Source organism: Pyxicephalus adspersus, chromosome 6, assembly GCF_032062135.1.
Source record: "Pyxicephalus adspersus chromosome 6, UCB_Pads_2.0, whole genome shotgun sequence".
Taxonomy (NCBI): Eukaryota; Metazoa; Chordata; class Amphibia; order Anura; family Pyxicephalidae; genus Pyxicephalus; species Pyxicephalus adspersus.
This window is the reverse complement of record NC_092863.1, coordinates 14,774,077-14,795,450: the sequence shown is the minus strand read 5'-3', so window position 1 is coordinate 14,795,450 and position 21,374 is coordinate 14,774,077. Positions and strand designations below refer to the sequence as shown.

Below are 21,374 nucleotides of genomic sequence, written 5' to 3'. Positions count from 1 at the left end.
GGAGTATTTATCACCCTTCATGGCTTATAATTTATTGGTAAATGTTTTACTGTCAGAACAGTACCACATCCCAGACTAATCAATAGCAAAACTAACAAAAAAAATGACATTTTTAGGTCTCAAAATTTTTTGGTGGTATATTCTAATTAGTTAACATTTACACTATTAAACCAATAAATTATTTTAATGTATAATTTTGGATAAAAAATAGTTTTTTTCCCTGTTTTTAGTCATAGCTGACTCTTTAGGCTTCCTAAGGGTACCCAGTATTATATCACAATGAAACCGTAATGAATTCCTAAAAAAAAATTATTATATATATTTCTGAATGTTTTAAAATGTAGATGAGTTTTTAGTATGGTTTACACACATTTCCTTCATGGAGACTCGGGGTACAGTATGTAATGGAGAGAATTTTCCCCTTTTTAGTGACTTGTGGTAATATTTGCCCCCTTTACAATAGTGACGTACAGGAGCGCTTGCACTCCTGTACATACTGAGGAGATTTTGTTAATTTCCTGTCACCAGAAATAGGGTCAAATCTCTGCAATGGTCACAGAAACCGTAATATAAATCCTACAGTATTTATCCCCTTCTTGGCTTTTATATATAAATATATATATATATATACTTGGAGTATTTATCACCCTTCACAGTTAATATACATTATTTTAATGTATATTATTGGATAAAAAATATTTTTTCCCTGTTTTTAGTCATAGCTGACTCTTTAGGCTCCCTAAAGGGTACCCAGTGTTATCTCACAATGGAACCGTAATGAATTCTTAAAAAAAACACCTGAGGTGACGATAAAATGTGAAATGTATGGCTATGGCTAAAATTTATGTATCTTTGGTGCTTATGAAGCTTTTTAGCAAATGTTGATAATTTGAAATGGTAAATTAAAAAATATTTTGTTTTTACACTGACTACCATGTCTAAAATGAATACGTTTGCCTGGAGTTGTGTTTTATGGGTCTATTTGCGCCATTGTAGTCTGTTACACACGTTGGTGCTATTTATTATAAATGGCAGCACATTGGCACCTTTTCAGGGCACTTTGGTTGTGGTGCAGCTGCTGTAAATACTGAATACACAATGCTGGGTTATTTATGGTGCAATATACTGCCCATTAACGTGCCATGTAATGTGTTTTACAGTATATTTTGCAGCAGAGGACCAAATGCAGGAGATGCCTTTTTTAATGTTAATTCTCTGGCTGTTTTATAACTTTTGTCACAAAAATGCAGCAGGAACTGAATAGATGCTAATTTTAATGATTTATGTAGCTGTGTACAGCAGTGACAGGTATGTTTATTGATAACATTTTCTATGAACAGCCCGCCATTGCCACGCTGCCACCACCACCACACATTAGACAGCTGGCAGAATATGGGTGAGAGGTGAGCGCGCAAATTCTCCTCAGCTGCCTTCTGCCCCGGTGCACGCTGGGAGAGGGCGTGGTGCAGCCTTTGGGAGGAGGCGTGGTTTGGAGATGACTGACAGGTTGTTGTGATCTCAGACCGGTTTGGCCCGGTGAGGAAGCGGCAGGAGAGTCGGGATGAGGTGTCCGGGCTCTGGGCTCCTCATAGCCCACCGGGGCGGGGGACAGGGGTGAGCTGCCATGGTTACATACCTGGGGGGAGGGCATTGTATGACAGTCACTTCATTCTGTATGTATGTATGTGTTATATATGTATATAGGTGTGTGTGTTATGTATATGTATCTGTTATATATGTATATAGTAGGTGTGGGTGTTATGTATATGTATGTGTTATATATGTATATAGTAGGTGTGGGTGTTATGTATATGTATGTGTTAGTGTTATGTATATGTATGTGTTATATATGTATATAGTAGGAGTGTGTGTGTGTTATATATGTATATAGTATGTGTGTGGGGTTTATATGTATATTTTGTCTTGCATGCCATATTTATGCATTATACCAGTGCTGATAGCAGATTACTGAATTATATTATTAAATATATTTATATATTTGTACCATGTGTCAATCTGAGCTTGTGTGTGCTATATATATACATCTATATATATATATATATAGATATATATATCCCAAAATAATGTCTAGGGCTTGAGGAACCCCGAAAATAATACTTTTTGGGGTCTGGGAAGCCTCGAATAGACGTTCAGAGGTGAAGGGGCCCCCCAAAAAATTTTTCAAGTTTTCAGAAGCACCTGAACTTATTTTTGCCCCTGGAATAATGATCGGGAAACCCCTGCAGTGATGTTTGGGGTTTGGGGAAGCCCTGGTATGATGATCAGATATGGAGGCTCCCCTGAAATAATGTTCAAGCTGTGAGAAATGACTGAACTAATGTTTAGGTGTCTGGAAATCTTTTAAATAATATTCAGGTCTTGGGGAACACCTGGAGTAATTTTTAAGTTTTGAGAAACACCAGAACTGATATTATAGGGCTCGGGGAACCCCTGCAATGATGTAGGGGGCTTGAGGAAGCCTAAAATTAGGTTCAGGGGAAGCCCTGAATTAGTTTTGAGAAATGCCTGAACTACATTTATAGGTCTTAGAACCCCTGGAATGATGGTTTTGGGGATCGGGAAAGGCCCTGGAATAATTTTCAAGTTTTGGAAATCCTCAGAACTAATTTTTTAGGGCTCGGGGAACCCCTGTAATGATGTTCAGGGGTCCAAGCCCCAAAATAGTTTTAAATAATACCTGAAATAAATTTAAAGGTCTTAGAACCCCTGGAATGCTGGTTTGGGGATCAGGGGAAGCCCTGGAGTAGGTTTCAATAAACATTTAAAACTAACTTTATTTTGCTCATAGAACCCTGCAATGGCGTTCAGGGGTCCAGGGGAAGCCCTGGAATAGTTTTCAGATTTACCTGAAATAATTTTCAAGTTTTGAGAAATGCCTGAACTAATTTTTAGGTCTTAGTGAACCCCTGGAATGATGTTGGGGTCTCTGGGAATACTTTAGATTGATGTGTGTGTATATATATTTATATATATTTGTATTTATTTGTATGTGTTTTGTTTGCTGCTGTAGACAATCCAATGATTTGTGTTGTCTTTAACTTTTGATCTTTGTATACAGCACAGGTTCTGTACTATCCGGATAGTTGTTAGTGATCTCCTCCATCATTATATCATCACACAAATAATACAAAAGTAAAATATTTATTGTAAATCTAAAGTTATGTTAGGAAAACATTGCATACAGATCGGGGATATTTGGAGTACCGGTGCACAGATTAAACCAATATGTACTTTTATTTAGGTGTAATGCTAGCTGTGGATTTTAGAAAGCTAAATGTTTTATAAACAGATGATAAAATGTGATCTAGGAGAGGAAATATTTTTATATTTTCTGCTGACACGTGTTTCAGGGTCTTTTCTTTTGGGACGACATGTGTCTGGCTGACTTCCTTCATGCAGCATTGTGCTCTTAATATCCTGTGCCGTTTGACCAATGTTTATTCTGGTGACGTTTGTTCTTTGGCGGTTTTAATATCCGGTACATAACGTTCTTAGATGTTTTTTTTTTTTTTTTTATCTTGAGCCTGTAGTGTTTTTGTGTCTGTAGAACAAAGCTGTTTTGTTCATATTTTAACTATCTGTATCAGTTATGTATCCTAGGTATTGTTTTACTAATGTACTTTATGCCTGGATGGCTTGCTAATCATTCATGGGCAGGGGGTACAAGAAAAATACCCATTTCAGACGTGTCCAGGAGTGTTCATTGTGTACTTCTCTTTGCTTGAAATGTGCAAATACACACACCGCATGCAGGGCAATGTAATATGTTTGCCTTATTGTAGGTCATCATCTCACCTTATGTGCACCTTTCTCCTACTTGGCAGGAAAATACATAGAGAGAACTTCCAAGTATTGGGGACCATGTGACTCCACTTTTCTCCCATGTGACTGCACTGGGACTTGGTGATTGGCTGCTCAGTCCTCTAGCATTGGGTGGTGAGTGGATCCATAGCCTTGTGTAAGCTCCAAGTCATGGCTGGTAGATTATAAAGCAAAGGGGGAGAAAGAAGATAAGCAAAGCACAGGTACTTTTACGTAACCCTTTAAAGGGAAGGTTGGAGCCGAATATCAGATCTAACTAGAATAGGGTTTTAGGATTCACTGGGCTTTTACTATTCCGTAAACAATGTGCAAACTACAAGTATCTCTTCTGTATGAACACTGAACATCCCATGAAAAGATCCCATTCACCCAGAGAACGTTCATTACAACACGACAAGTGTCTGTGGGCTGTTACTGACAAGTTAAACCAGCGGTCGTCAACCGGTGGTACACGGGGAAATTTGGACATAATTTGCAATTTTTATGATTTAATATTAAAACAAAAATTATATTCTAATAAAATCTTATACTCTGACAATTTTCACCTTAATAAAATCACGAACTGTACTAGAGACAGAAAAACAAGGGAGGCGCAGCGTGACGTCAGTGTAGTCTGTATGGGGTAACCTATGCTGAGCCGTACGCTTCAGTATTGTTTCCACCATTACATCTGTCACCGCGATACCGATTCTCATACGATTGTTTTATTTTATCTTTTTATTTCTTAGATGATCTTTTAGGTAAGTATGACCTTAACTCTGTTTTCCTTTACGGTTTGATTTAATGGCATCAAATAGTTTGATTTTGATAACTATCATTTCTTGTTTGGTGGAATGAAAGAAAACCCATAATGAGCGAGAAAAAGCAAACTAATATTTTGCATTTCTTTAATGCAGATAATGCAACTAATAATAATAGTAACAATAGTAATACTTCACTTAGCCCTGAGCTGATTAATGAATCAGAGCCTCCACAGTCCTCGTCAGGCACCATTAGGAAGATCATTATGTTACAAATGTATTTATCTTTTTAAAAAAAAAACTCATAATTTTGGTCTGTGGGATTTAAAATTATTTATTTAGTGGCAATTTAGTGGCCCGTGAGGTTGGAAAGGTTGGTGGCGGCTGAGTTAAACCTTCTTTAGCTGTATATTAAGTTCCATTGAGGCTTTTATACTAAAACCTGGTGCGTCTTATAGTCCGGAGCGTCTAATGGTCCGAAAAATACGGTAGATTTGTGCTTTGTTGTCCCCTTGGAACAGGTGAAGAGTACTTGCCTGAGCTGGAGAAAAAGCTGCTTCAGTAAACCTTTGGTGCTTCTTACATACGTGTCGGATTCTCGTGTGATCTGAATTTGAACAAAGATCTTCTGCATGGAGAATTTGGGCAGGTTCAGATCTGCAGCAGCATCAAGTAATGGCAGCTGGCACCGTGCCAACTAATCAGCCTGCATGCAATGCTGTGCCGGTTCTTAAAGAACCGGCGTCTGCAGATTTGAAAGCATATGGTAGTGAGCGGACCTTTCGCTGCTGCCCCCATTCATTCTCTATGGGACTGCCGTGGGTTGAAGCGACATGTGGCGCCCCCTCGAGATGGCGGATACCTAGCATGAGAAAGCGATAACCACACAGCAACCTCACTACCAGTCTGAACATTACCCATCAATTTCTAGGACCGGTCGGACTTTAAACAAGGTGTGATCATTGTGCAGCATTACAAAGCCAGAAGTGGAGATTGCAAACCCAATAGATTAATATGTCTGTACAGCTGTTATTACAAAATTGTAAAAAAGAAACAATGTTTCTTCTGTCATGTCATGGTAGATTTGTGGGTTGGTAACACTGCCTTGGGTGATTGAAGATGAAAACATTTGTTCCTTCTCTGCTTCATGGCAACAGGTTTGAGATAAGTCACCATAATGGCTACATCCGGTGAGGATCCCATGTCTATGGGAAGGCATCCCAGGGGAACAGTCATAAAAACAACCTTCAATTACTCATCATTCCCATTGCAACCTGTGCACAATTATTCTATATCTCCATTATGGTAACCCTTCGAGGCCAGTTCCCCCACCTCTTAGATTGTAAGCTCTTCAGGGCAGGGCCCTCTCCTCCTCCTGTGTTACGGTCTGTATACATCTGTCAATTGCAACCCCTATTTAATGTACAGCGATGCGTAATACCTTGGCGTTATTTAAATCCTGTTTAATAATAATATACCGAAGTCTGCAGACAGCTTGAAGTGAATGATTGGCAGGAACATAAACCTATAGAGCTGGGCTTAGCTTGCTGAGCAGAGACCTCCCTGCATCTGCTTCACTGTAAGCTGCACCTACCAACAAGTTCCGAATGGATCATTTTTATATTATTAAGTATATTGGAATATTAAGAACATGTTTTATTTCCCCTGTTTACAAGATGGTTCATGATATTTCTATGCTGACTTCTTTGCAGTTCTTTTTCAGGCATGTTTAGGGCACATTAGTTATAAGGTATTTGGCTGTATACAATGTGTTCATTTGAGCGTATTTTGCACACTTTGACAGCAGTACAGGTGACTCACACTTTTACATAACAGTTAACAAGCATTGATTTTATTTTTGTTTTCTCTGTGCAGCAGCAACTCCTGGAATGAAGCTCATTGTCATTTATCATCCAGCAGGGGGAGACTGTGAGCCTTCCCATCAGGCCCCAGGTAAGCTCTGGGTTGTCATGTCAGTGCAGCATTGCTGTGGTGCTTATCCTGTGTATAGATTGCCGCCACTTCAGCTGCTTTATCAGCGCCTTATAATAGCGGTCACGCCTGGCTCAGGGTGGTGATAGATAAGCATGGGAGGAGGTGGTGGGGTGAAGTCTGTGGTAGCTCAAGTGTCTAATATATTTACTGTTTCTTTTGCTTCTCTTTTTTTCCACCTCTTACCTTTCTTCCCTTCCCTTTTTTTTTTTTTTTTGTCAATGTTTCCACGTTCTTTAGCACCCCATCAGATTTTTCTCCCCCAAAGCTTTCACTCATCATGGCAGGGATGGCAGCGGAGAAAAGCGGCGCCTCTCGGAGTGGCATCACGCCACTGCAGCAAATCATGGCCTCAGGGACCGGAGCTCTTCTCACCTCTCTATTCGGTATGGGATATGGCCGTTACCTCTGCTCAGTGGTAATGTGGGATGCATATGTGGGCATACGGATACTAGTAGCTTTGTCTCACCTCATCTATCACCTTGTTCATTCCCAGTGACCCCCCTGGATGTTGTGAAGATCAGGCTGCAGTCACAGAAGAAGCCCTTCCCCAAAGGTAAAGTTCTCTTTATAGAAAGGTTTGCACTTCTTTGCTAACCCTTCTGTGCATTGCCTGTCTGTAGCTCTTGATGATCATTTAGAGATTGATTGCAGCAAGTTGAGCTATTTAAGGATAGTCTGATATTTGGGGGGCAAAGAACAATCATAGCCATTTAGAATACAGCTGAATGTAAAGTTCTCTGATAGTAGATTGCCTTTTTTTTTGTAGAAAAACTAGTTTTAGTAGTAATAATCCTAGAAAACTGTATTTTCTCCAGAAATTGTTTAGGCTGGTTAGGAAGAAGCCGCTGTAATGTGACCCACCTTTTCAGTAGCCACCTAAAATCAGCCGGGTAATTACTGAAAAGTGCTCGACTATAAGGGGCTGGGGGGGACATTTTATTATTGTCTTTAGATGTTGGAAGATTTTTAATATTATTATTAAATAGGATTTGTATAGCACCAACATATTATGCAGCGCTGTACCTTAAATAGGGGTTGCAAATGACAGATAGATACATTCAGGAAGCTAAAATCGATGTTGTAAAATAAAAACAAATAGGTATTATTTCTTTTATTATTATTATAAACAGGATTTATATGGCGCCAACATATTAGGCAGCGCTGTACATTAAATAAGGGTTATGGGTAACTGCAGGTTATATATTACTGGTTTCTTCGTGCACCGTCTGAAAAAAATAACCAGATTGTCAATTTGGATTTTTTTAATGAAAGGGAAATGGGGCGGACACATAGGTGGAACTTTTCCTGAAAATGATGCCTGCTGAATGTAACCAGTAAAGTCAGAGCAAGGTCCAAACCCAATGTGCAGGCCAGTTCAGGGTCAGAGGCTAAAGCTTTGTACACGTCCTTATTCATTTTCACCCAAAATAATGATTTCAGGTGACCGTTTCAGTCTGCTTACTTATTGTTCATACATAATTACTAGTAGGCCAATTCTGTTTGGAGTGACTGGTTATATAGAATTGCAAATTTACAGTCATATGCTATGTCAATCGTTTGCAATGGTTTCATAAACAGTGTTGTGTTAAAATAAGCCTGATCCTAGTTAGGGCAAAGTAACAGGTTCTCTTGATCACTCACCTTTTCTGCTACCAATACTTGCTTTCCTCCTCGCTGTTTATCCAAGAATTAGCTGTCTGAGGGGCTCATTCACCTCCATCCCTGGAAGTGTCCAGAATTTCATTGGACCCTGGCTTACGAGTTAGGTGTTGGGAGAGTGAATGACTGTAATGGAGAGGACGGGTATTGGGTGAACCTGTTGCTCTGCCATAAAGTGACTTTTCTGTGCAGGTAATTGTGACAATTGATCAGAAGTCATATTCGTCTGACCTAACTTCTGTAATCTGGTCACTGTGCTTTAGTGCATTTTGCACATCATCTACTTCTGTTTGCGCTTCTTTTATTGTATAACCACCCCTTAGCTGCTACATGGTCATAAAAAGCACTTACACTTCCAGCTTTAACATCATCGCTTTTAACCTAATGCCTATATATGTATTTGTATGTTGTTATACATATATTGCATAGATTGCTATCATTTTTATGTTCTTATTCCCAATTTTTCCCTCTTGTGTTGCAGTAATGTCTGTAAAGTCTCTTCCCTGGGCACCCCCCTTGCGCCAGCCTAAATGTGAGTACAGGTTGGCCCGCTCACTTTTTTTAGCACGTAAATAAAAGGTTTGCTGTGCAAACTCGGACAATGAGGTGTTCCAATGTTTTCCCTTGCCTCAAGGGATTCTTCATTTGTTATGGGGCTCACAGCAACCAATCAGGTTTTATTTTCCACTTTCAGACTTTTTCCCCGAAAAAAATCTGATTGGTTTTTGTGGGTAAAAATGGCTTACCATGTGCTCTACTATTTATAAATGTTCCACTGTGTCCATGTGTTGTCTTCATTCTGCAACTGCAATGTGGCATCTGCAGTGTTTATAGAGACAAAGGTCTGGCTATCCGTTTATAAATATTGTCACTGACTGGTTTATAAAGGTCTGTGTATTCAGAACAATCCTGAGCTCTGATAATAGTTCCATCGCAGCAGTACATTCATAGCAACCAATCCGCAATCCTCGTTCAGCGCCTTTTCTGCTTTGATGTAATGAAAGGTTACTCTAGGCAAGAAGTTCAATGCACAGATGAAATGCATATGACCCCTGCTCAGAGTTTTAATATTTCAGTTCATCCATTCATGAGGTTTGCCACATAGCCCAGCCGTCTGGCAGGGTAGGAGACATTACAGGTTTATTCTATTCCCTTGCAGGGTAGGAGACATTACAGGTTTATTCTATTCCCTAGCCTGACCCTGACAATAAATGAGAAGCAGCACAGTGATAAACTTGTTGCTCTCTCCTCCAAATCCGTCAAATTCAGGTACTTAAATTAGTTGAATTTAAAAGCATGTTTATGGATATATAACTAAAATGCAGATCTTCATTAATGCATCTTTTTCATGGGCCTAGAATGAGGGTTTAGATTTAGTTAGTGTGCTACCTATACATTAACAATCACTGCCTTGCATTGTCCTGTGCTCTAATTAGTTTCTAGTTGGCTTTCTCTAGTAATTAATCCCTTAGATGCACACACTCTGCTTATATCATCATGACATAGTGGACCTGGTATAAAAAAAACCTTCAGGGAAAGGAGAGTTATAGAATTGCCCATATAATCCAATGTTCTGAGTTTCCTAGCCTGCATTAGATTTATTACAACTAAAGTCTTGTTTCTTTGGACTATATATAGCTAATTTCTTCCCATATGAGGCCCTTTCTGCATTGCTCTCCCCACAAGCCTGCTTAACTCTGTGCACTATTCTCTTTTCTTTTAGACTAAAACTGCTAAAATGCTGCTGTCCGTGCACTAATCCTATTATTTTTCTAACACTGTGCACACTTCCCTGCTCAGTCCTGGCTTCTCTGTTATCCTTCTCTACTTTTCAATGCCTTACTTTGTAGATTTCATCCACTCATTTCTTTCTCCTATAACCTACACAGGGCGCTGTTTCCTGTACTGTAATGGACTCATGGACCATCTGTTTGTTTGTCAGCATGCCACAGCTTGCAGTCCCTGGTACCGAGCACCCACGTACTTTAATGGAACCTTGGTAAGTGCATAGGGGTCATAGGGGAGTCTTGTGGATGCAGAGGGGTCATGAGGGAGGCTAATTCAGACAGGAATGTTTAGATATAGAACTCGGATGTATTGGCTTGTCCACTAAAGCATTGTTTTTTTTGACGTTCTTCAACGCTTGAAACAAAGCTAATGCACAAGTTAGTTTAAAAGCCATTTCCTAATAAATTGTATTTTCCCAGTCTGCTGCTTTATTTGAAGACCTGTTGAAGTTCAAACAGGAAGTAGGCAGACACATTAACCCACCTAGCGGTATGATTATTTTAGTATTTTCAAATGTCAAATCGGTACATTTGACATTTAAAAATACTTTTTTTTTAAATTCCCCACCGTCCTGTCCCCCAAGCACACGCTGTGCCCGCATGTACTCACGTCGCATGCCTACCCGGCATCTGCATCCCATGGCCTTGCATACCCAACATTCACATGCCGAGGATGCGAGGCCAGAGGACACAGATTCCAGGCATCACCAAGAGAATGCAAATGCCAACCAGGCATCACTACGGGAACACAGATGCCGGGCCAGCATTGCCGGAGGATGCCGTGGGCTTGTAGGGACCAGGTAAGCCCTCAATTCCACCCCGAGTGTGGCTTAGGGTTACCGCTATTTGTAGTGAAATTTAACCTCGAGCCACACTCTGGATTACCGGCAGGGGGGTTAAATAATCAGAAAAGGCATAGAATAAATTGCTTTACTGTTTGCAGGAATTTAGGCATATCTAGGGCAAAATGTAATGCCTAGCAGCTTACCAGTCTAGACTTTAATTTTGTTTTGAGGCTTTTAGGCTACGTACACGTTAGACTTTTTTAATTGGAAAGGACCTTTCACAATCCTTTCCAAGACAAAAGACTGAAAGATGCATGAAGGAGCGCTGTACAGGACAGATCCATAAAAGACATCAGACGGCCGCCGTACACACTCTGGTCACTCGGATACTAGTCCTGAAACAATACGGACGAGATTCATCTGACGTGTCTATGTAGCCTTATTCCATAACTTTTACCAAGTGATCCAAGTAATATACAACATTGTATATTTTATCAAAACTGCATTGTCAGCCTTAGCTGCTATCCAGAATTTGTAGAACAAAAGCCTATCCCCTCCTCATCCTATTTACACAGAAAGATTTGTAGCTTTTTATATTTGGAGATGAACCATCTCCGGAAACTGGCATCAAGCTACAGAGAATGAACACTGCTCTATGTGCGAGCAGTGGGTCCAATTTTGTCCCCGCTTCATAACACTGCAGTTCTGCATTCATTACAAATGTCTTCTTGATTGTGACTCTAAAGCGGGGGGGGGGGATGTGTTGGACCGCTGTAAAGAGAGCAGAATTTCACCGAGTGGAGGAGCACATGGGTTTTCTACGTTTAGTGGACCATATCTTTAAAATATATGGAGAGTATAAGTTGCAAAAGGAAAATTTGTTGAGCTGCTCTATTTTTGCCATTTGACGTTCTGGATTGTTAATTGGCCTGTGAATAAATTAGCCCTCTTGTGTATATGCTGTGTGACTCCAGAGAAATGATAATGGAAGCTTCCACACCGAAGCATGGTGAATATGTAAAAACAAGACCTGCATATATGTAACACAGGGTGGAGAAAATCTAACACAAAGAAATCCTGTTTCCTAAACCTCGGAAGGAAGCATCCATTACCTGAATCCAAAGCTTACACTTGTGACTTCAGGAACAGAATAAAGTCCCATTATGTGGATTACATGGCTAACTAAAATGACAAATTCTTTAACAGGTTATCTAGTTCTGTTATATTAAAAGTCAGGTTCCAGCTTTTATTATGTTTAGCATTACCCAAAGAGATCTAATTTCAACATTTTTTTTTAATTTGTCCTTCCTCAGGATGCCTTTGTGAAAATCGCACGTCAAGAGGGGTTACCGTCACTTTGGAGTGGCCTTCCCCCCACATTGTAAGTATAAAACTTCAGGCAGGGGTGTAAAGGAATAAACCCAGGGGGCAAATGCTGCAGGATATTCCTTATTCTCACCAAACTGCTTGCACAAAGCTATAGGGTCGTCTTACACCCTTGTGTGACTGTGCTGGGCCGGTCACTGGGCACCTTATAGAGAGGGAGTATGTGGCATGTTCTGAAGTGCCGGGTAATTTACTTCATCCTGGGGGAGAACTGAGATGTGCAAAAACAAAGGAACCATGAGGACAAGCTGCTAGCTAGGGAAGGGATAAAGCTGGACTGGGTCAGGAAAGCAGATTGTTCAGTACAGATTTTTGGGGGGAGAACTGGCTGGGAAAAGCAATCTTCTCCAGGCAAATGGCAAGCCAAAGTATTGTGTGTATTTGTTGTGTGTGGAAAACAGAGGGGTCGTATCAGTTCATTAAACTGGGTCACTGATCTGGATGTGAATGTGTAAGAATTTATTGCAGGAAACACTTTATCTTTAAATGTTCAAATTATAAATGTGTTGCCAGGTATTCTGTTTTTTTTTTTGTTTTTTTTTGTTATCTATTAACTCCTAATGTGTACTAATCTAAAAATATGAGGCCCCCTTTTGAAAGGTAAAAGTCCTCACTGATAAGCTGGTGGTTTTACCTTTTCTCCAGCGCCATAGATCAGGAGTGTACTAATTGTCCTAGCGGACAGTCTGGTAAATGATTTTACTTTTTAAGTATGCAGAGTTCAAGTAAATACAGGCCCATCGATTTTCACCTTCCTTTATTATGGCTTAAAAAATAAAAAGAATTCACACCACACCACTGTCACACTAACGTAATCTGACTGTCCTTGTAAAAAATAATGTCACTGGCCAATCAAAGTTCTCTGTAGCATTTAGCTTGGCCTATATTCTGCTTTTTTCATCAGAAGTTTGTTATCCAAGGAACGTTAATCACTAATAGAAAATACATTTGTCTTTGCGTAGAAAAATAAGCTTTTTTTAATGATAATGTGTATAGGGCAGAGGTTGTGTTGTTGTCTTTATTCTCTGCCTTTATGAATGTCACAATATTGATCTATATTGATGTGCTAATAATTTGAAACTGATTGCTGGTAATTTTTTCAAATGCAATGTATATGTGCAGATAGGAAATATCCACAGCGTATTTGTCTATATTCTTACCATCTGTGGTTTAAAATGCAGAAAGGGATTTTTCCATCACAGTCTGCAGCACCTTATAAATATTTCTTAAAACTATCAAAATGTTCAGTTCTTTATGGCAACCTAGAGGAGTTCCAGAACAGTACAGTGTATAGAAAATCACTTGGAAATGTCTTTTACTACTTGTATGATTGGCTTACAGATGAGCTTTTATTGAGAGATGATGGAAATGACCAATGGTGACCCCGGTCCTATAATATCCAAATTAGCTGGTTGGTGTTCTGCCCCAGAATGAGTATAAAGCTCATGTGTTCAGTAATTGTGTTATGAGCTGTGTGACTGCATCTACTGAGACCAAACATCAGGTTTATATCCAGGGAATAATTATCTATGCAATGAGTTCAGCGATGGCAGCTTACACCTTTCCTCTGTGTAGGTACTCCTCACACGTTAAAACACGGGCTTGCATAGAAACGGGATCTTTCCTAAATATTCACTACTTTTACCTGGATAGCAGTACATGGGAAGTACACACCGGGTGATAACACAAATTCCCCTATCCGGGATCGCCTCCAGTCCTGCTCATCGCCTTTTTACCAGCATGCACAACATGCTGTCACTGCCATTTATTGACGCTTACAAGCAACATGGCCAAACCATACACTACACCAACATAAACTTCTGGTATAGTTTTAAAAGTTAGAGCTAGCGTATCTCGCAGAGCTGGTTGAACAGAAGTTACTGATAAAAGGGATGACTGCTGACACGTGTTACTGCTGGCATCTGGTGACGATGATCTTGCAATGCACAACCATGATGACTCTCTTGTCTCCCCCTACAGGGTGATGGCGGTACCTGCAACAATTATCTATTTCACTTGCTATGATCAGCTGCGGGACTTTCTGTATTACGGACTGGGGTACAGCGGCAGTCACATCCCTCTCGTTGCTGGAGCTCTTTCTCGATGTAAGTGTTTTGTACACAGAAATTATAAATAGCAATCAACTTGACACAAATTAAAACATTTTCTTTTTTCCCCTCTTAGTGGGTGCAGTGACAGTCATCAGTCCCCTGGAGCTGATCCGTACTAAACTACAGTCCCGCCAGCTGTCGTACATAGAGTTGGGAGCCTGTCTGCGATCTGCTGTATCTCAGGGTGGTTGGCTGTCACTGTGGAAGGGATGGGGGCCCACAGTGCTGCGGGACGTTCCATTCTCAGGTATTTTACTATATGTTTAAAAAAAAAAAATACCATTAAATATTATTAGTATCATTACTATAAATAATTACTGCATTTTTATGTACACTGACCCCCTAAGCGCTCCCGGTATGAATTCTTCCACGTGATCATGGGTACAGCCATGGCTGAATGTAATTTTCTGTGTTTTCATTGCCAGGACCATTGCTGGCCATAATACATTTTAATGGTTTAGGTTTCTTCACCGTGACACGTTAGATGTTGCTTGTGTTATAAAGTTATAGGGATACACAGCAGGGTGCTGTAACTGGGCTGTAGTAATATCGGCTTTTCACCTTAATCCTAACCTTTACCTTATCGGCACCAAAAGCCTGAACGCCAGGTGCAATGGCAACTAATCCCTGTGTCAATTTCTGGACATTGTATTAGTTGCACCTCCATTACTGTGAAAGGAAGTAGATATCTTATCTGATTGTCAGTGTCAGTTTCCTATACTAAGCAGCGCACTTTCGGGCACCTGTGTGCCTAGTAGCCAAGGTGATGTACAGGTGCCATATGATGCCCATGGTTTGCAAGCAATAGTAGTTGTCACTTTACATTTTAGAAGCCTACTGGTAATCAATGAAGGAACATTTACCTGCAGTATAACCCTTTCTCACCACCTATACAATCCTTGTTTTATTTTGATCCTTGTATTGCTTATACCTCCACAGCTCTGTACTGGTTTAATTATGAGCTAGTGAAGAAGAAGCTTACCAAATCATTGGGAGCCTCGGAATCACCATTTCTAATCAGCTTTACATCAGGAGCAGTTTCTGGCGCTGTAAGTTCTTATACCACATTGTTTCTTTTGCTATATTTACACCCCAGATCATGGGCTCCGTTGTATGTTTAAGCAATCTTTTTCTGTGTTACTTTGTTCCAGGTGGCTGCCATTTTAACCCTGCCATTTGATGTAGTGAAGACACACAGACAGATTGAACTCGGGGACATGGAGACCACCAGTAAGAACAAAAAGAAATACTGATAGCTTTTATTATCAGAGAGCAGGACGTCTGGTGTACACGTAGTGTAGTTTGTGCTGCTTCTTAGCCACTAGAGGGAAATAACCTATTATAGTAGCATAGATCATCACTTGTGGTTCTTCTGATGGTGCACTCAAATGACTATAAAACAAGTCCAGTTTTTATGTGAAAACAGGCTTGTATTTTATCTGAATGCCCCTCCTTATTTCCACAAGGATCTTCAGTTGTTCCTCCTTTCAGCATATTTTAAATAAGCAGGTCTTCTGAACAAAGTAAGCAAAGTACTCCATGATTCAGTAGAAGCTTGCCTGGTTTTAGGTATAAGGTGAGCATAGACCTAAAGGTTTTACATGTTAAGGTGAAGATTTGTCTTGAGTGAGTTTTATTCTTTTTAAATCTGTTTTCAAGTATTTTTCAAATGTAAATAAAATTTGCAATTGCTTTCTTTTAAGGTTCATCTAAGTACAAGGGATCATCTACATGGGGAGCCATGCGCCGGATCAGGGCAGAGTCTGGAACCCGCGGCCTATTTGCAGGTAAAGCTTCATACCCCTCCGATGGGTTGGCCCTCTTGTCCCACCATTCCTGCGCCTTATTTCTCACATTTTTCTCTTTGTAGGATTTATGCCTCGAGTCATCAAGGTTGCACCGGCCTGCGCCATCATGATTAGCTCTTATGAGTTTGGGAAAAAGTTCTTTGAACAACGGAACCAGGAAAGGCTTCAAGGCCTTTGAATTACCACCATTACAGAGCTGAGCCAAAACTCTTTGTTCAGACGACGAACACCTCCATCCTTAGGGATACGTGTGTCCGATATCCAGCAGCCTTCCAGCTGTTAAAGGGGATATGGAAAACTGTAAATGAGAATTAGGTCATCCCTTTCTCCAAAACCAAAGTATAGAGCTGCATTGATCTTTTACATTCATCACCAACTACTAGTGAAATCTAGTATTGCAGTGCAGCTATAAAATGTATAAATGGGACCATCTGTAGTCTTACTGTCCATTCAACTGAACATTCCTTTAAAATCCACTTTAAGACATGTCCAGCCAACTTGATGTACTATAACAAGTAAGGAAAGAACATCCGTAGGTGAACAGCTGGAAGGAAGTTGGTTGCCTTACGCTGCTCTGGAATCTTCACTGAAATACGCACACATTTAGGATATGGAGAATCCAGGATCTAATAATTACGGCACTTAGCTCACCTCAAACACTTGATGTAGCACTCACTAAACATCTACGAAAATTAGCAACCACATGCCTGACCACTAGAGACCACTTGTTAAAAAAGCACCTTGATTCAAAAGTAGACACAACTACAGCTCAGTATGGTGTCTGAGGGCTAGGCACACTTGGGCTTGTTTAGGACAAGGCAGTCAGTCAGATTATTTAAAGGATGAACCTACATTGGCTTCTTTAGGCTGGAGCTCCAATTGTTTTATATTGAATTCCAAAAAACAACCCTACAGGTTTCAATTTTTTTAGCTGGTTTAATTTACCGATTCTTAGAGAACTTCACTGTAATCCAAATTTTAGTTACAGGTGGTGGACAGTTAGTTTAGCTGATTGGTATAGACAGCCAGTGCTCTTTTAGGTAGATTATTTTAAATTAGGCGAGTCTGTTGATTGGCTCCTCATGCTGCTTCTGTTCCGCCTACCATAGGTTTCCTCACTGTTGTCAGTGTCGTTCTAAATATTTATAACAGACTCAGTAGCTAAAGGAGGAAATTGCTAGTGGAACTTCATTCTGGCTGATTTGCACATTAGAGCTATAAGAAAACCTGTCATTAGAGAAATTTGCAGGCTGCCATTGTTAAACTGTTGGGAAAATGCTACACAATTTGCTATTACGCTGAACCAATGGCTTCAAGTACAGAGATAAGTAACTCATCAACAAAGTAAAAGGATAAGTTGCTTTAACATTTCTCCGTTGGCTGCAAGCTTGTACTGAGCCAGAGACTCAAAATACATTGAAAGCAGAGCCATGCAGCTAGCATTTTCATAACAAGGCCAATTAGGGTAGCTTTCATGTTTCCCTCATGATTTTATTATGCCCTAATCAGCTACCATCTAGAACTAAAATAAATAAATATATTTGGATAAAGTACAAGTGAACACAATACTAAGTGATAGATTCATGCCAAAAGTGGGATCAGAAAAAATAACAGATTTCATTCGAAATGGTCTCTATATATCAACGTTATTGAACCTTTGGGCTATGAGACGCTCTATTTACTCATCAAGTTCTAACTCACTAAAGCTAATCTGCCGTTTTCCACTTCATATTGGGTTGCTGTAGGGCAATATTCCAAACAATATATTACTTGTCCGTTGGAATACTTTTAGCCTTGTCAACACATAGAGCCTTACCCCAACCATTTCCAGTCAAGATCAGTTCACTTTTCAGTAGGTCAACCACTTCAAAACCAAAGATCAATCTCTCAACTCAAAACATTACTGTACTAACAGTACATCTGAAACATGACAACAGATTCAAAATCTGGACTTTTTATTTTTTCTTAGACATCCGGGTGGCATCTGGTATCTGCAGTCCAAGGGAACTGATTTTTTTTTTTCTTTTTTTGAGGAACCAGACCCACCAAAATGTAAGGGTTTGCTTGGACAGTGTTTGATCAGCGCATGGAGAGAGAATTTACACGAAGGACTGGCCTTGTGGACCTACTGCCATGCTCTTGAACCATGACACTAGCTAATGGTCCATCTGTGCACGTTGAAATGTTTGGGGAGCCTGGTCTGTGAATGAACGATGTGAAAGACACTGGACTTTAAACGTAGAAGGTTGTTTGAGACTGAAACTTAAATAGCTCAATTTTAAATCCTTCTAAGTATAAGCTATTTGTTCTTGGTAGCCTCCCCACCAGAAGTCTAAATCCACAACACCCAAGGACCTACACTGGAGCAACATGCATGATCACTTGTCCGAGAAGTGCCTATAAGCCCTTTTTTTCTGGGAACAATCTTCTTCAACCCTGCTGACTGAAGAAAAAAATGTCATTTGTTAGGACGATGCTCCTACACCTCCCATCTGCCATAGGTGGATGTTACGAGATTCCATTTGTTTTTATTTCTCTGTACTGTACTGATGCAGTCAGTCATAGATACAATTTATATTTAGTTTTTTTATTGTTGTTAAGCTGCAATCTGTTTTTAGACAACTTTTGCTGTTTTCCTTTGGTACTGTGATGTACAAAAGCAGACTTATCAGGTATTGCTATGGTAAGGATATTGGAGTCCATAACTGTTGGAATGTTTACACTTGTTTAATAAGTGTCCCCCCACTCAGCTCTGTATATGGATTGTTGATTGGGAATTAAAGGATAGTTGTACTGAGAGAGATGGAGCCTGTCATTGCTGACCTCCATCTGAAAAGGTGTTCTGCCCAACTACTGGCGCTGAACAACAATGCAAATCAGAGCTGCACATTTGGCCCTGGTAATTTAAAGGATGATAGAATTTTCAAAGGGAGGGGAGTCAGCAATGGCAGCTTTCCTCACCTACCTTATGCCTAAAGAAGCCCAATCCACAAAGCTGTAGCTTTTTTTTTTTTTTTTTTTTTACAGTTGAGTCTGCTTGTGTCACATTGTACAAGGGTCACTGCTATTATTTGTCTTTTGTGGAAGGTGGATATATGCAATTGGTTCTAAAAGAGATTGCACTTTATATTATGGAAATCTAACCCTTTCACTGCCAAAACTGCAGGCATTACTGGCAAAGAAGGGTGCAAACTGCAGAGCAGTTGTGTGAGTAACCATTTCACTGTGTGGTGGCTCCTGTGTCCTGGCAAAATCAAAGTGGTTTAGTAGGGAACTGGTACCATTGTGGTAAGGTCAGGTTACACCCAAACCTATGTCTTCAAGACTATATCCACCTCTGAGGTTCCATTTATTTTTTACAAGGGATGTGGCTTTCAGAGGTAAACATAATGGATGTTGGAAAGGAGGCTTGGACATTCATGTTTGGTTCTAAAGTTAATCTGTGCCCAGTCTATGGACATCAAATTAATTACACACATACATACAAATACCTGTCAAACAAGTGCTACATGATTACAGACAGCATGGACGTGAGTAGTAATTCAGTCTGTATTGGCAAAGAACCTGATTTTAGGTTTGCTGGATCAGCCAGGTCTTCCCTTGATAATCTATCGTCTCCAGTCTTGGGAGAGCTTTAATAAATCAGGCCCAGAACTTCCCTTCTATCCACTTTATGAAAAAATGCAGACACAGATCTAGGGAAACTGGACAGCAATCACCTTGTCTGCTTATCCTGGAGAAATGATGACAGCACCCATGGCACGATCCTGTATAGGGTTCCAAGATTTTGATAACCATTGAGGCAGTGATTGACATTTCCATGGGCTGGTCACGGGTTTGCTTTAAATCAGATTCTGGCCCGGAGGTGGTCGGTTCAGCCAGTGGAATAGACTTCTGGTGTTCCTCCACCATCCAGTATCCATGTCTTGTATCATCCATGCCCCTTTCCATGCTTAGGAAGAATTTGGTAAATGTACTTACCCGAGACGTACATTATGTTGGTCGTCTTGGCAATCGATCCTTGTGATCCCAGAGGTAAAATGGAGAACTTTCAAAGCACAAGCAATGTCTAGATTTAAAGGGACTTGTAAGAGCAATACGAATATCGCCATTCTCGCTCTTTATGAAGTTGCTCATTGTTTGCCTTTTTTTCCTTTATCACGTTACGGTCTTGGAACAATCACATAAACAGTAAACTGGGAGCTGTGATTGTTTCAAGGGAATGACTAGGTTTAAGCTGGATGGCCTAAACTTCAAAAGATGGGACAGCAAAGGCTTTTCATTTCTCTTTTCATGAAATCTAGGCCGCAGTAAAATCAAAAGTTTGCCATGTCTGTCTCTTTGTTACGCACTCCCTTTCAAAGCTTCCTGGACTATTAAATTGTGTACAAATGCAGTAGTCCCTCTGCATCAGTCCCAATGTTAATGATTGGATAGATTTTCATGTGAGATAGCAGGAGGCATCAGACCGATGTAGATGTAGGTTTGATTTTTTTTTTTTTTTTTTTTTTTAGCATTGGGTTTTATTCAGGTTCTGGTTCACTTTCCTAGAACAAACACAGTTCAGTGTCCGGCTTCTCCCTTTGGTATTTTGCCTTGTATTCCCTTTAATGACCCCAGTTTAAGTTTTATATGCTGAACATTGTAGCTAAAGTAGAAATTGCTCCTTTATTAAAAATTAATGCATTTACTTCTACACTAAAAAAAACAAAACAGCTTTTTCTGTGTAGTAATCGTTTCCAAACAGATTTCAGTTTATTGTGTATGGGTAAGTAAACAATTGATTTTTCTGGGTTGCTGCACCTTGCAATTTAGATAAGTCTATTCGAGGGACGGGAACTATAGTGCAATAAACTATGGCAGCCAAACGTTACCCCTAAGTGGAATGCTGATATAAAATGACCTGGTGGGTTAGTTTGAATTGCTGCTTTTTCCTGCTCCTTGCAATAGGCTTATTAGGTAAAAAAACAAATAGTGTAAATGAATATTCACATTATAATATTTACAGGTAATAGGGATGTATTTATTTTATTTAGGAGCAAGATATATTTTAGCTTTATCAGTCAATAGAGTAATCTAACGTGAACGCTCTTCAGCTGGCATACGGACTTGTAGACCACTGCTCTGTCTCACAGGGGTGACACACAAATTGTGTGGTGGTGTGTAGTAATACAACTAAAATAAACTGCACTCGCATGTACAACTTGCTGGGTTTGAGTCCTTCTTTCTTTGTGACATGAAGTAGGTGTGCATTAAACAT

At 39.9% G+C, this 21,374-nt stretch overlaps 1 protein-coding gene and 1 long non-coding RNA gene across 3 annotated transcripts; both read left to right on the top strand.

The window, feature by feature from the left end:
- The first annotated feature begins 1,471 nt into the window (after positions 1 to 1,471).
- SLC25A39 (solute carrier family 25 member 39) lies at positions 1,472 to 21,317 on the top strand. Of its 2 annotated transcripts, XM_072414725.1 has the most exons (13): positions 1,472 to 1,614; positions 6,459 to 6,536; positions 6,816 to 6,961; positions 7,072 to 7,131; positions 8,719 to 8,769; positions 10,127 to 10,236; positions 12,123 to 12,190; positions 14,176 to 14,300; positions 14,380 to 14,553; positions 15,246 to 15,355; positions 15,458 to 15,536; positions 16,010 to 16,093; positions 16,177 to 21,317. In XM_072414725.1, the coding sequence occupies exons 3-13, from the start codon at positions 6,856 to 6,858 to the stop codon at positions 16,290 to 16,292; spliced, it is 1,083 nt and encodes a 360-aa protein (XP_072270826.1). In that variant the 5' UTR covers positions 1,472 to 1,614; positions 6,459 to 6,536; positions 6,816 to 6,855; the 3' UTR covers positions 16,293 to 21,317. The 2 variants fall into 2 exon arrangements, with proteins under 2 accessions (XP_072270826.1, XP_072270827.1); XM_072414726.1 differs by lacking the exon at positions 8,719 to 8,769.
- On the top strand, positions 1,652 to 4,017 carry LOC140332466 (uncharacterized). Its single transcript, XR_011921134.1, has 2 exons — positions 1,652 to 1,794; positions 1,863 to 4,017. It is a non-coding gene; the product is annotated as an uncharacterized lncRNA (long non-coding RNA).
- Positions 21,318 to 21,374: the final 57 nt, after the last annotated feature.